Source organism: Coregonus lavaretus (assembly GCF_964263955.1).
Source record: "Coregonus lavaretus genome assembly, chromosome: 6".
Taxonomy (NCBI): Eukaryota; Metazoa; Chordata; class Actinopteri; order Salmoniformes; family Salmonidae; genus Coregonus; species Coregonus lavaretus.
Window position 1 is genome coordinate 8916930 of NC_139993.1, and position 14547 is coordinate 8931476.

General features: G+C 44.3%; 1 protein-coding gene across 1 annotated transcript; it reads left to right on the plus strand.

Moving 5' to 3' along the window:
• Window positions 1-474: 474 nt before the first annotated feature.
• LOC311130416 (uncharacterized protein) lies at window positions 475-14547 on the plus strand. Its single transcript, XM_084163140.1, has 4 exons — window positions 475-1024; window positions 1973-2214; window positions 6833-7031; window positions 12254-14547. Exons 1-4 carry the CDS (start codon window positions 688-690, stop codon window positions 13639-13641), a joined length of 2166 nt encoding a protein of 721 aa, XP_084019266.1. The 5' UTR covers window positions 475-687; the 3' UTR covers window positions 13642-14547.

Here is a 14547-nt window from a genome sequence, read left to right on the forward strand (position 1 = left end):
GAGAGGAGGATCTGATGGTTCACAGTATCAAAGGCAGCAGACAGGTCTACATTGTATTGCATTGGGGACTATAGATGGGGCGGAGTGAAAAGCCAGCATTAGCCCCACTCCAAAACGAACCATATTTCATCCCACTTTAGCTGAGACAGGTAGAAAAGTTCTCTCTACAGCTGAATATTCTCAACATCCCAGTATCAACATTGTATTTTTTTAAATTATTGGTGTTCAAAAAGGTTTTTAAAACCATATTTTTGATTTGTTTTCATAAATTACTCATTGCATTTTCTTGTTGTCACAAAGGGTGGCCATTGATTAAAATTCAATATCTTGTGAATGAGTTATCCACATTGCAATGTTTTGAAATGCGCGCTTTTATTTAGGTTTCGACATTACCATACAAACGTGACGTCATTGATTGTGCTGCTGGCAGAATACTAGTAGAAGAAGACGCTTCTTCAACAACAACAACACGGCTACTGATTCAACCACCTCTGTAGCCAACATAAAACCGACCCATTGCATCTCTTTAGACACTCTTTTTTTGTGTAGCTACATGAATATCAGTGTTTTAAACACAATTCTGATAACGTATGTACTAGTTGATTTAAACGTAATTTGCTATTTAAGATTGATACTGAGCCTAGCACTAGGGTAGTCGCTCGTGCTAGCTAGCTAACATCCCCGACCATGAGCTCTCAAAGCTACTCCCCGCCTGCTAAAAACGAGGTCTGCTGGACAGAGAAAGAACCTCTGGGGCTGAACATTGTCGTAAAAGAAGAAGAGGAGGATACAGTAAAAGGAGAGGAAGAAGCTTTCAGAACGATAAAGGAGAAAGAGGAGCCAATCACATTGAAAGAAGAAGAGGGGGTTGTTAAAGTGAACGAAGAGAAAGGACCTTTTGTAGTGAAAGTGGAGACTCTCACATTGAAAGAAGAAGAGGAGGATTGTATAGTGAAAGAAGAGAAAGAGGAAGAGATTGCGATCTCAATAAAAGAGGAGGAAGGAGAGGAGACTGAAGACACCAGTGAGTATTGTCACAGATAGAACAAGGTTTTGTCTAGAAGGGATAGAGCTTTTGTCAAAATTGACTTTTCGTAGCAGGTTTAGGAGAACTTATGCAGCAGGTTAGAATAATTAATGTAGCAGGTTAAGGTTAGGAAAAGGGTTAGGGTTAGCTAAAATGCCTCAGAAAATCTACTTTTGACGTCAATCTGACAAAAGCTGTATCCCATCTAGACATTACTATAGAACAATGAGCCAGATGTTTCACCAGATGTATAAATCTGAAGCATCTGGTTGGAATTTCCATTCCCCATAAATTATGGTGAGGAGAGGATGGAAGCCCAGTGTCCGGCAGTGGGAGAGTATGGAGTGAGATGGAACTGGGCCGACATTCAGCTAATTTTCCAAATTGACGAAACATTTAATCTCAATACAGTTCTCTGTTCCCAAAACAAGAATATGTTACGAACAGAGTTGTATGTTTTGTGGACTTTACCCTTTGCCAAAGTTGTAGAAAATGGTGGTGTTTAGGTGTGCAAGGGCGAATAGAGTTATTGCACACACGCACTTCACCGAGTAGGCATACCATAATGGAAATATGCATGTTAGAACACGCCAATGGCTCTGTCCACCTCCTTGCTTGTTCTGCCCACTATGCTTCATTTTATCCCATTGGAAACAACAGACTGTGGTGTATCTTGGGTTAGTTATACAAATCTTTGGTATTGTCTTAAAAACAGGGGCACAAACTGTGCAGTTGTTGAACCAATGTGTGGTTTTAGAGGCATTCCACTGACCTCCGTTTTTTATTAATTTGTTTTTCGTTTTCGTTTAGTTTGTATTCAGAGTTCGCTCGCCAATTGCTCTCCGACTGAAGGTCCTATGATGAAGAGAGTGATATGCCTGGAATCAGGTAGAGAGCAAGCGACACCCTTTGTTTGTACTAATAGTCGAACTCTTCCCTTTACAGAGCCAAGGCAAAATGCTGTTTCCTGGCCCTCCCAGGCCTCTATAGTGAAAGAGGACATCAGAAAGATACAGGAAGAATATAGGTTGGCACCCATGAGTCCCAGCCAGACTGTTGATTGTGACGACAATGCTATTCACTGCAACAAAGAATGGGATGTGGAGGACAAGGATTGGTTTCCTAGCAACCGGCTGGAGGTGGACTCAGCTCCAGGGAGGTACACAACAGAGCAGAGGGAGAGTGGCGTGAGTATTTCCCAGTCATTTAGTGTTTTGGTTCTCAACAGTCCTTCCTTGATTCCTCTCATTCTTGATTCTTCGACATTTTTACATATTTTACATTTTAGTCATTTAGCAGACGCTCTTATCCAGAGCGACTTACAGGAGCAATTAGGGTTAAGTGCCTTGCTCAAGGGCACATTTACGTCATTTAGCAGACGCTCTTATCCAGAGCGACTCACAAATTGGTGCGTTCACCCTATAGCCAGTGGGATAACCACTTTACAATTTTTTTTTGGGGGGGGGGGGGGGGTAGAAGGATTACTTTATCCTATCCCAGGTATTCCTTAAAGAGGTGGGGTTTCAAATGTCTCCGGAAGGTGGTGAGTGACTCCGCTGTCCTGGCGTCGTGAGGGAGCTTGTTCCACCATTGGGGTGCCAGAGCAGCGAACAGTTTTGACTGGGCTGAGCGGGAACTATGCTTCCACAGAGGAAGGGGAGCCAGCAGGCCAGAGGTGGATGAACGCAATGCCCTCGTTTGGGTGTAGGGACTGATCAGAGCCCGAAGGTACAGAGGTGCCGTTCCCCTCACTGCTCCATAGGCAAGCACCATGGTCTTGTAGCGGATGCGAGCTTCAACTGGAAGCCAGTGGAGTGTGCGGAGGAGGGGGGTGACGTGAGAGAACTTGGGAAGGTTGAACACCAGACGGGCTGCGGCATTCTGGATGAGTTGTAGGGGTTTAATGGCACAGGCAGGGAGGCCAGCCAACAGCGAGTTGCAGTATTCCAGACGGGAGATGACAAGTGCCTGGATTAGGACCTGTGCCGCTTCCTGTGTAAGGCAGGGTCGTACTCTCCGGATGTTGTAGAGCATGAACCTGCAGGAGCGGGTCACCGCCTTGATGTTGGCGGAGAACGACAGGGTGTTGTCCAGGGTCACGCCTAGGCTCTTCGCACTCTGGGAGGAGGACACAGCGGAGTTGTCAACCGTGATGGCGAGATCATGGAACGGGCAGTCCTTCCCCGGGAGGAAGAGCAGCTCCGTCTTGCCAGGGTTCAGCTTGAGGTGGTGATCCGTCATCCATACTGATATGTCTGCCAGACATGCAGAGATGCGATTCGCCACCTGGTTATCAGAAGGGGGAAAGGAGAAGATTAGTTGTGTATCGTCAGCGTAGCAATGATAGGAGAGGCCATGTGAGGATATGACAGAGCCAAGTGACTTGGTGTATAGGGAGAAAAGGAGAGGGCCTAGAACTGAGCCCTGGGGGACACCAGTGGTGAGAGCACGTGGTGCGGAGACAGCTTCTCGCCACGCCACTTGGTAGGAGCGACCGGTCAGGTAGGACGCAATCCAGGAGTGAGCCGCGCCGGAGATGCCCAGCTCGGAGAGGGTGGAGAGGAGGATCTGATGGTTCACAGTATCAAAGGCAGCAGACAGGTCTAGAAGGACAAGAGCAGAGGAGAGAGAGTTAGCTTTAGCAGTGCGGAGAGCCTCCGTGACACAGAGAAGAGCAGTCTCAGTTGAATGACCAGTCCTGAAACCTGACTGGTTTGGATCAAGAAGGTCATTCTGAGAGAGATAGCAAGAGAGTTGGCTAAAGACGGCACGCTCAATAGTTTTGGAAAGAAAAGAAAGAAGGGATACTGGTCTGTAGTTGTTGACATCAGTGGGATCGAGTGTTGGTTTTTTGAGAAGGGGAGCAACTCTCGCTCTCTTGAAGACGGAAGGGACATGGCCAGCGGTCAAGGATGAGTTGATCAGCGAGGTGAGGTAGGGGAGAAGGTCACCGGAGATGGTCTGGAGAAGAGAGGAGGGGATGGGGTCAAGCGGGCAGGTTGTTGGGCGGCCTGCAGTCACAAGTCGCAGGATTTTATCTGGAGAGAGAGGGGAGAAAGAAGTCAAAGCATAGGGTAGGGCAGTGTGAGTAGGACCAGCAGTGTCATTAGACTTAACAAACGAGGATCGAATGTCGTCAACCTTCTTTTCAAAGTGGTTGACGAAGTCATCCACAGAGAGAGAGGAGGGAGGGAGGGGGGGGGGGGGGGGGGGGGATTCAGCAGAGAGGAAAATGTGGCAAAGAGCTTCCTAGGGTTAGAGGCAGATGCTTGGAATTTAGAGTGGTAGAAAGTGGCCTTAGCAGCAGAAACAGATGAAGAAAATGTAGAGAGGAGGGAGTGAAAAGATGCCAGGTCGGCAGGGAGTTTAGTTTTCTTCCATTTCCGCTCCGCTGCCCGGAGCTCCGTTCTGTGAGCTCGCAATGAGTCATCAAGCCACGGAGCTGGAGGGGAGGACCGAGCCGGCCGGGAGGATAGGGGACACAGAGAGTCAAAGGATGCAGAAAGGGAGGAGAGGAGGGTTGAGGAGGCAGAATCAGGAGATTGGAGGGAGAAGGATTGAGCAGAGGGAAGAGATGATAGGATGGAAGAGGAGAGAGTAGTGGGAGAGAGAGAGCGAAGGTTGCGGCGGCGCATTACCATCTGTGTAGGGGCAGAGTGAGTAGTGTGGGAGGAGAGCGAGAGAGAAAAGGAAACAAAGTAGTGGTCGGAGACATGGAGGGGAGTTGCAGTGAGATTAGTAGAAGAGCAGCATCTAGTAAAGATGAGGTCAAGCGTATTGCCTGCCTTGTGAGTAGGGGGGGACGGTGAGAGGGTGAGGTCAAAAGAGGAGAGGAGTGGAAAGAAGGAGGCAGAGAGAAATGAGTCAAATGTGGACATAGGGAGGTTGAAATCCCCCAGAACTGTGAGGGGTGAGCCATCCTCAGGAAAGGAACTTATCAAGGCGTCAAGCTCATTGATGAACTCTCCAAGGGAACCTGGAGGGCGATAGATGACAAGGATATTAAGCTTAAATGGGCTAGTGACTGTGACAGCATGGAATTCAAATGAGGAGATAGACAGATGGGTTAGGGGAAAAATTGAGAATGTCCACTTGGGAGAGATGAGGATTCCTGTGCCACCACCCCTCTGACCAGATGCTCTCGGGGTATGCGAGAACACATGGTCAGACGAGGAGAGAGCAGTAGGAGTAGCAGTGTTTTCAGTGGTAATCCATGTTTCCGTCAGCGCCAGGAAGTCGAGGGACTGGAGATTAGCATAGGCTGGGATGAAGTCAGCTTTGTTGGCAGCAGAACGGCAGTTCCAGAGGCTGCCTGAGACCTGGAACTCCAGGTGTGGGGTGCGTGCAGGGACCACCAGGTTAGAGAGGCAGCAGCCACGCGGTGTGGGGCGTTTGTGTAGCCTGTGCAGAGAGGAGAGAACAGGGATAGGCAGAGGCATAGTTGACAGGCTGTAGCAAATGGCTACAATAATGCAGAGGAGATCGGAATGAAATGAACTAAACATCTGGGAGAGTAGAGAGCAGGGCCTCCCTCACCAAAAACTTCTACCTCAGAAACTATAATTGTTTCACTGAACCACCCGAACAAAAACTCTACCAACTTCCACCTTTAGAAATCAGAATTGTTGTGAACCACAGCGGTTCAATGTTTAAAGGAATAGACTCAACCCACTTTATTCAGCTAGCTAACTATGACACCATAGCTAACTAGCATGCTAGCATCCAAAAACACACAGTTTAGCACCAACACTTGGTCACAACAAACCACCAATAGTGTGTTAACACACTAAGCAGATAATTCGTGTCCGTGTCTGTTGGCTAGCTAGCAATGGCCACTGTGTTGACCTTGTTTGAAGAACGGCTAGCTAGCTAGCTTCGTGCTACCCCCGGCACCGCCGAAAAACAATGCCAACCCACAGTAACTACCCACAACAGCCCACGATGCCTAGCTATGACGCCATAGCTAACTAGCATGCTAGCATCCAATAACACACAGTTTAGCACCAATACTTGGTTACAACAAACTACCAAGAGTGTGTTAACACACTAAACAGATAATTAATGTCCGTGTCTAGTTCCTTTCGTAACGCAGCAAAAATTAAACGTTGGCTAGCTAGCACATTAACATTGGAAACAACTCTCCACCGTTGCACTAAACAGATAATTACCAATAAACATTACCAGTAGCTACCCGCTAGCTAGCTAGCATACCAAGAGTGTGTTAACACACTAAACAGATAATTCATGTCCGTGTCTAGTTCCTTTCATAACGCAGCAAAAAAATTAAACGTTGGCTAGCTAGCACATTAGCTAGCATATTAACATTGGAAACCACTCTCCACCATTGCACTAAACAGATAATTCGACCTCCTTCTTTAAATACCTTGGAGGAGAATATTTGAGGTTCCTCCAAATGTCCTATATAGCAGGTAGCTTAGTGGTTAAGAGCGTTGTGCCAGTAACCGAAAGGTCGCTGGTTCTAATCCCCGAGCCGACTAGGTGAAAAATCTGTCAATGTGCCCTTGAGCAAGGCACTTAACCCTAATTGCTCCTGTAAGTCGCTCTTAGCGTCTGCTAAATGACTAAAATGTAAATGTGAATGTAAATATATGTAAATGTGCTTGGCAAATAAAGGTGATTCTGATTGGACTTTTCTTTTAATGCATTTTGAGAAGGAGGTCCAGAGAATGAGAAGAATCAAAGAAAGACTGCTGAGACTATTGAGAATTCAAAATTCCTTGACAGGTAGGAGATTGTTTCCCACCCTAAATTGATTCTGTCATTATTTACGTATGTGTTTTCCAGGACAAGTCTTTCCCACCCCCCTCCCCTCTCCCGGAGTTCCCAGGTCGTGCCTCTCCCGCTAGTTCCTTACTGTGGGGTCTGAAGAGGGTGTCTGTGCGGCTGGTCGATTGCAGGAAAACACCGGGGCTGAGTGGAACTGCGAGAGAAGGAGATGAAGAGGAGGAAAAAGGAAAGGGAGATTCAGATTCGATGTCATCAAGTAAGAACAATGGTGTGTGTGGATTAGACTACAATCTTTTTCTGTAACAGTTCATTGATTGATCAATATTTATTCATTGACCCATATTTGCAAAACGTAGCTATTCAGTGTTGATTAGCAGCTCATCTGTCAGGGCTCAACAGCCCAACCATTTTGGTCTCAAATGCTCCTAAATATGTTGCTGTGCAACCCGGAATTTTTATTTGGGAGCACCAGTACGCTTAGAAAAAAAATCACCCAGATTACTTTTCTGTACTGCAGCCTCTGAGTGCCATAGCGAATACACTGAGTACACTGAATGCTTGCACCATTACTACAGAGAAAACCACGTCTTTCTAGCCCAAGCCATTCAAAATGTAGGACCCATATTACCAACGCTTTTTTTTTCTTCTTTCTATCGCAAATTGGCGGGACTGCATTTTACATTCATAAACCATGTCGCAGGCCATTCTAAAACTACTCACGAGCCGCTTTTTGATAAAGTAATTGGTGTAGCGTGGACAACAAAGGAGAGGGAACCCACAGTACTTGTCTTCACATGTCTATACCACATGTGGATAGGAAGCTATTAAAAATGGGAATTCTAATGTATGTTTCACGGGTTAAGGACATCGGTGACCTTGCTTCAAGTGATGTTAGCTCTCTAGGTCAGCGGTTCCTAACCTTTTCTGTTCCGGGAACCACCAAATCACCTTCAAAAGCTCTTGAGCTCCACCATTCCGTAGTCAATTTTACGTTAAATATTTCAGCAGTCAAATTTAGAATGAATTTTATCAGTGAATGTATGTAACATATTAAAGGCCTATATTTAGCAAATGCGTGTTCCGTATGCTAATTGTCTTCACAATAGACAAACATAGGCTCGTTCTGTTCAGAACAACCCAGGGTATGACGCCATGTGATCTTGTAACTGCACATCAAACATAGTGATCATAAACGTTGACACTGTACACTGAGTGTACAAAACATTCGGAACATCTTCCTAATATTGAGTTGCAGCCCCTTTTGTCCCCAAAACAGCCTCAATTCGTTGGGGCATGGACTCTACAAGGTGTTGAAAGCGTTCCACAGGGATGCTGGCCCATGTTGACTCTAATGCTTCCCACAGTTGTGTCAAGTTGGCTGGATGTCCTTTGGGTGTGGACCATTCTTGATACATATGGGAAACCGTTGAGTGTGAAAAACCCAACAGTGTTGCAGTTCTTGACACACTCAAACCGGTGTGCCTGGCACCTACTACCATACCTCGTTCAAAGACATGCACACAATCCATGTCTCAAGGCTTTAAAATCCTTCTTTAACCTGTCTCCTCCCCTTCATCTACACTGATTTGAAGTGGATTTAACAGGTGACATCAATAAGGGATCATAGCTTTCACCTGGATTCAGCTGGTCAGTCTGTGTCATGGAAAGAACCCTAACCCTAACCTTAATGTTTTGTACACTCAGTGTATATGACATGAGTTGTATGATATGGAAGTGTGAAGTGCACATTTGGACTCACGGGTGTTTGGTTTGCTTGTATGACATCAAAGCAGTATTTATTATAATCCTCAACGTCTCATCTTTCAAATACATACTCTTTAATTTACAGCATTTCCCTCACTCAGACAACAAAACATTTGCAAAAGCTGTCCAATTAGCGGGAGGGATGGGGGGAACCTTCTTGTTGTGCGAGGTGCTCAGTTTCAGAACAGCTGTCAGTCAAAACCAATACAGCGCTGTGGAGCGCAGAGCCAGAGCTCTGACATCATGTATAGCATGTTACTGTACAGCCACTGCGTTCCAATTTAGGCATTTATCAGCGCCCAAATCTGCCATTTTTAACCTGTAAACAAGTACAAGTGTAAAGGGTTAAAGTAATGACAATACAGTTTTTTTTGTCAAGTTTTTCCGGGGCAGGCTAACTCCACTGTAACCTGAATGAAGTGTTTGAGGTGTGAGTTAAGGACCAATCAAATCAGATTCCCTCCCTGTAGCACAGAAGGCTCTATTTTCTGGCGTTAAAGGGCAATTCTACCACTTTTCAACCTCATTCATTATCTCCAGCACCAAACCAGTTTCTACATATGTGATCTGTGGTTAAAAAGATAAGAAGAAAGGTCCTAAAAAATGCTTCGCTGTGACATCACAGAGTAGGATTAAAATAGGGAAGGGCACGGTTATACGAATATCCGAAGGAACGTTAGTATTCGTTACTTGCGTGTATTCATTTTTGAGAAGGAATAAAATATAGGCATCTTTTAATGAAAAGGCTTTGTCCAAAATTGTATTAAATTGTCTATGTGACATTGCTACATACAAGGATTGACCATGACATTAGACATCTTAATAAAACAACAGTTGTATGACAGTTTTTATGAGTGCACCCCATAAAAAAGACGTACTGGTAGTCTACACACTTTTCACGCATGTAGCTTGTTATTGTCGGTCAATCAAAGCAGCACTACTGTCAGAAGCTCCATGTGTAGCAAGCGAAGTGGGAGATTTGTAATCAATGCAACATGATACGCGTAATAAAAGAAAGACGGCACTTCTAATAGCATATTTCCCACCATAGCCTGCTGAATTTGCAGGATAACTTTTATTTTAATTTAGTCAAAAATGAAAATGTGTCACTGTCTCGCCCATGGATCGCCGTTTTCAGTTTTGTCTCAATAAAGAGTTTGGCGTTCGACTCACTAGGCTGTCCACGTGCTACATGGACAAGCAGTTACATGCCTGGCTGGAGTCCAAAATTGTATTAAATTGTCTATGTGACATTGCTACATACAAGGATTGACCATGACATTAGACATCTTAATAAAACAACAGTTGTATGACAGTTTTTATGAGTGCACCCCATAAAAAAGACGTACTGGTAGTCTACACACTTTTCACGCATGTAGCTTGTTATTGTCGGTCAATCAAAGCAGCACTACTGTCAGAAGCTCCATGTGTAGCAAGCGAAGTGGGAGATTTGTAATCAATGCAACATTTAATTACAATTAAGGGAATTAAGTTGACTAAATGAGAAGGAGTAGGCTACAATGATCAACCAACAGATAGACTGTTGTTTAATAATTGCTAGCTAGCTAGCTGGCTAAATAACTTAGCTGGCTAGTGTAGCTATCTAGCTTCTTTACATCGATTTGATGCAGTCAAGACAGACACTACCAGATGAGATGATAGATAACCTATCGCAGTAACACATTTGTCTAACTTGCGCAAGTCAGTTTGGCTATTTTCTCTGTCAGATGCACAATGCCACAGATGAGATGTCTAAAGTTTTGAGGGAGCATGCAATTTGCATGCTGACTGCAGGAATGTCCACCAGAGCTGTTTCCAGAGAATCTAATGTTAATTTCTCTAGCATAAGCCGCCTCCAACAACGTTGGACAGCTGATGAAACTGTGGGTTTGCACAACCGAAGAAGTTCTGCACAAACTGTCAGAACCGGTCTCAGGGAAGCTCATCAGCGTGCTCGTCGTCCTCACCAGGGTCTTGACCTGACTGCAGTTCAGCGTCGCCACCTTCAATGGCCACTGGCACGCTGGAGAAGTGTGCTCTTCACAGATTAATCCCGGTTTCAACTGTACTGAGCAGATGGCAGACATGTGGACGAGCGGTTTGCTGATGTCAACGTTGTGGACAGAGTACCTCATGGTGACAGTGGGGTTATGGTATGGCAGGCATAAGATATGGACAAAGATCACAATTGCATTTTATCCATGGCAATTTGAATGCACAGAGATACCGTGACGAGATCCTGAGGCCCATTGTCGTGCCATTCATCCGCCACCATCACCTCAAGTTTCAGCATGATAAAGCACGGCCCCATGTCGCAAGGATCTGTACACAATTCCTAGAAGCTGAAAACGTCCCAGTTTTTCCATGGCCTGCATACTCACCAGACATGTCACCCATTGAGCATGTTTGGGATGCTCTGAATCGACGTGTACGACAGTGTGTCAAGTTCCCGCCAATATCCAGCAACTTTGCACAGCCGTTGAAGAGGAGTGGGACAACATTCCACAGGCCACAATAAACAGCCTGATCAACTCTATACGAAGGAGATGTCGCGCTGCATGAGGCAATTGGTAGTTACACCAGATACTGACTGGTTTTCTGATCCACGCTCCTAGCTTTTTTCAAAGGTATCTGTGACCAACAGATGCATATCTGTACTCCCAGTCATGTGAAATCCATAGATTAGGGCCTAATTAATTTATTTCAATTGACTGATTTCCTTATATGAACTGTAAAATCTTTGAAATTGTTGCATGTTGCGTTTCTATTTATACAATAGAACATTTTTCGGACCCCCCCCTCGAACCTATAATGCTACCGCCAGTGTTAAGATTTACTATTGCGTTAAGTTTGATAAAATAGAGCTCAGAGTGCGTTATCACCCCCTTCATTCTCTAGACAATTAAATATTTGATTAGTAAAATGTTATTGTGTAAAAAAACATTCTAATACATATCACACTACACATTTAGTAATGACAGGATGCATTTGAAACTTCATGCACATTAAAACTTTCGTATGAATAAAATTAAATGAGTGGGAAAGAAGGTGCTTGTGTATTGATAAGCACACCAATAATGGCATTATGATACGCGTAATAAAAGAAAGACGGCACTTCTAATAGCATATTTCCCACCATAGCCTGCTGAATTTGCAGGATAACTTTTATTTTAATTTAGTCAAAAATGAAAATGTGTCACTGTCTCGCCCATGGATCGCCGTTTTCAGTTTTGTCTCAATAAAGAGTTTGGCGTTCGACTCACTAGGCTGTCCACGTGCTACATGGACAAGCAGTTACATGCCTGGCTGGAGTTAGTGGCAGCTGCAGGATCAATATCGACCATCGTAACATGGATGAAGCCTGAACTGGAATCTGAAGCTAACTGAAGCTGGCTAGTTTTAAAATACCATAAGTAGCTCTAGCTAGCATTGTAATATACCCCTCAGAACCCCAAATGTAAGCTTGTTTTACTTCATTGTTTGTATACAATGTAATTGTAATCCATTAGGTCTAATAAATGCATAACAGTCAAGTTCAAAAGTGTTTTTATTAGGCTACAAAACACTACAGCCACTCTGTGATGACGGGCGCTGCTGTTTTTATTGATGGATCTAGTCTGGATTAAACCTCATAGGAAGGCAGTTTTATCATGTGGAGGTTTCATTCAGGTCTCTGTTTAGTATTTAACTAAACACTCTGTTTGTCTTTGGCAGGAGAGAGACTAGAGTCTCAATTGAACAGCGGAAAGTGTACTTCAGGGGAACCAGACCCAGAGACGCCCAAACCAGCGAGACCACACCACTGCTTGCAATGTGGAAAGAGTTTTACTAAGTTACGGAACCTAAAAGATCATGAAAGAATACACACAGGAGAAAAGCCTTACCACTGCTCCCAATGTGGAAAGAGTTTTACTCAGTCAGGGCACCTGAAAACGCATGAGAGGACACACACAGGAGAAAAGCCTTACCCCTGCTCCCAATGTGGAAAGACTTTTACCCGGTTAGGGCACCTTAAAGACCATAAGATAACACACAAAGGGTTGAAGCCTTACCACTGCTTTCAGTGTGGAAAGGGTTTCACCCAGTCAGGGAACCTGAGAGCGCATGAGAGAATACACACTGGGAAAAAAACCACACACTGTGTAGAGAGGCCTTTCCAATGCGCTCAGTGTGGAAAGAGATTTATCCGGTCAACACATCTGAAAGAGCATAAGAGAACACACACAGGAGAAAAACCATTCCAATGTTCTCAGTGTGGAAAGGGTTTTACCTGGTCATGGACCCTGAAAGACCATGAAAGAACACACACAGGAGATAAGCCTTTCCAATGCTTCCAGTGTGGAAAAAGTTTTACCCATTTAGGGAACCTAAAAATGCACAAGAGAATACACACAGGAGAGAAGCCTCACCACTGCTCCGTGTGTGGAAAGAGTTTTACCCAGTTAGGGCACCTGAAAACACATGAGAGGACACACACAGGGGAGAAGCCTTTCCACTGCTCCCTGTGTGGAAAGAGTTTTACTGAGTTAGGGAGCCTGAAAAAACATAACAGAATACACAAAGGCGAGAAGCCTTTCCACTGCTCCCTGTGCGGAAAGAGTTTTACCCAGTTAGGGAGCCTGAAAACACATGAGTGGACACACACAGAAGAGAAGCCTCACCTCTGCTCACAGTGTGGAAGGGGTTTTGTTGAGTTAAGGGGCCTGAAAGCGCATGAGAGAATACATACAGGGGAAGAGAAAACATACCACTGTTCTCATTGTGGGAAGGGTTTCGGGCGATCAGGGCATCTAAAAGTACATGAAAGAACACACACTGGCGAGAAGCCGTATCAGTGCTCCCAGTGTGAAAATACATTTTTCTCATCAGGGGACCGGAAATCACATGAGAGAACACACTTAGTAGAGAGAAAGAGGCCTTTCCAATGCTCTCAGTGTGGAAAGAGATTCATCCAGTCATCTCATCTAAAAGATCACACGACAATACACACAGGAGAAAAACCATTCCAATGCTCTCAGTGTGGAAAGGGTTTTACCAGGTTAAGGAGATTGAAAACCCATGAGATGACACACACAGGAAATAAGCCTTTCCAATCCTCCTAGTGTGAAAAAGCTTTTACCTGGTTAGGACACCTTACAATGCATGAGATGACACACAGGGAAGAAGCCTTTCCGCTGCTCCCATTGTGGAAAGAGTTTCACCTAGTCAAGATACTTGAAAAAAACATGCGCAAACACACTCTGCAGAGAAGTCTTGAAAGTATCCACACTGCAGAGAAATATATATTTCTCCCAGTGTGGAAAGCTATTTTCCAGTTTGGGCACTTGAAAGACCATGAGGAAACAGGGGAGTTGCCTTACCATTGCTCCCAGTGAGCGCTTTCACATCACATAAACTTAACATTCATGAGTTACACACAATGCTCCTATACATTCTTTTTCCTGAGAATGTGTTTTTGTTTATACCACATGAAATCAAATTGTACAAGTGTACACAAAAATACATTTGTATGTTTTAAAACACGAATTGAACTTGGAGTAAGTCAATTTCAATATAGAGTAAGTAAGTTTTAATGCTCTGTGATTAAATGATACTTTTTCAAACTGTGTGTGTTAATCAAGTGCTATTTGCATGTGATGCATTTGCTCTGTTGTTTATGTTTGCATTGCATATGTATCTTACAGAGTGTGGCTTTTAGGGAATGTGAAAAAATAACTGAGAAAAATGTACAATTCATATACTAACTGTAGGCCGATTTATTCATATTCAGAGGGGTGTACTGCAAAGCAGGATCAATACTTTAGCCATGGATTAACTATGTATCGATTGTCTGGTTCATTAAGAAATCTAAACATAGGTATGCAAATGTGGTTGTTGATTTATTCAGACCATGCCCATTTCACCCCTATCTTTCAAAAAAAGTTAGCTGGCTAACTCATTGATCCTGCTTTGTTGTATACCCCCTCAGGTCTAAGTCTGGAAGAGTGGTGGAAAAAGTACCCAATAAA

Bases quoted from the DNA above. Each gene is read 5' to 3' on its own strand.
- LOC311130416 (XM_084163140.1), top strand. From the start codon at position 688: ATGAGCTCTCAAAGCTACTCCCCGCCTGCTAAAAACGAGGTCTGCTGG. The intron at 1,025-1,972 runs GTGAGTATTGTC...TTCCCTTTACAG, and splicing joins AGAGGAGACTGAAGACACCA to AGCCAAGGCAAAATGCTGTT. The intron at 2,215-6,832 runs GTGAGTATTTCC...TGTGTTTTCCAG, and splicing joins CAGAGCAGAGGGAGAGTGGC to GACAAGTCTTTCCCACCCCC.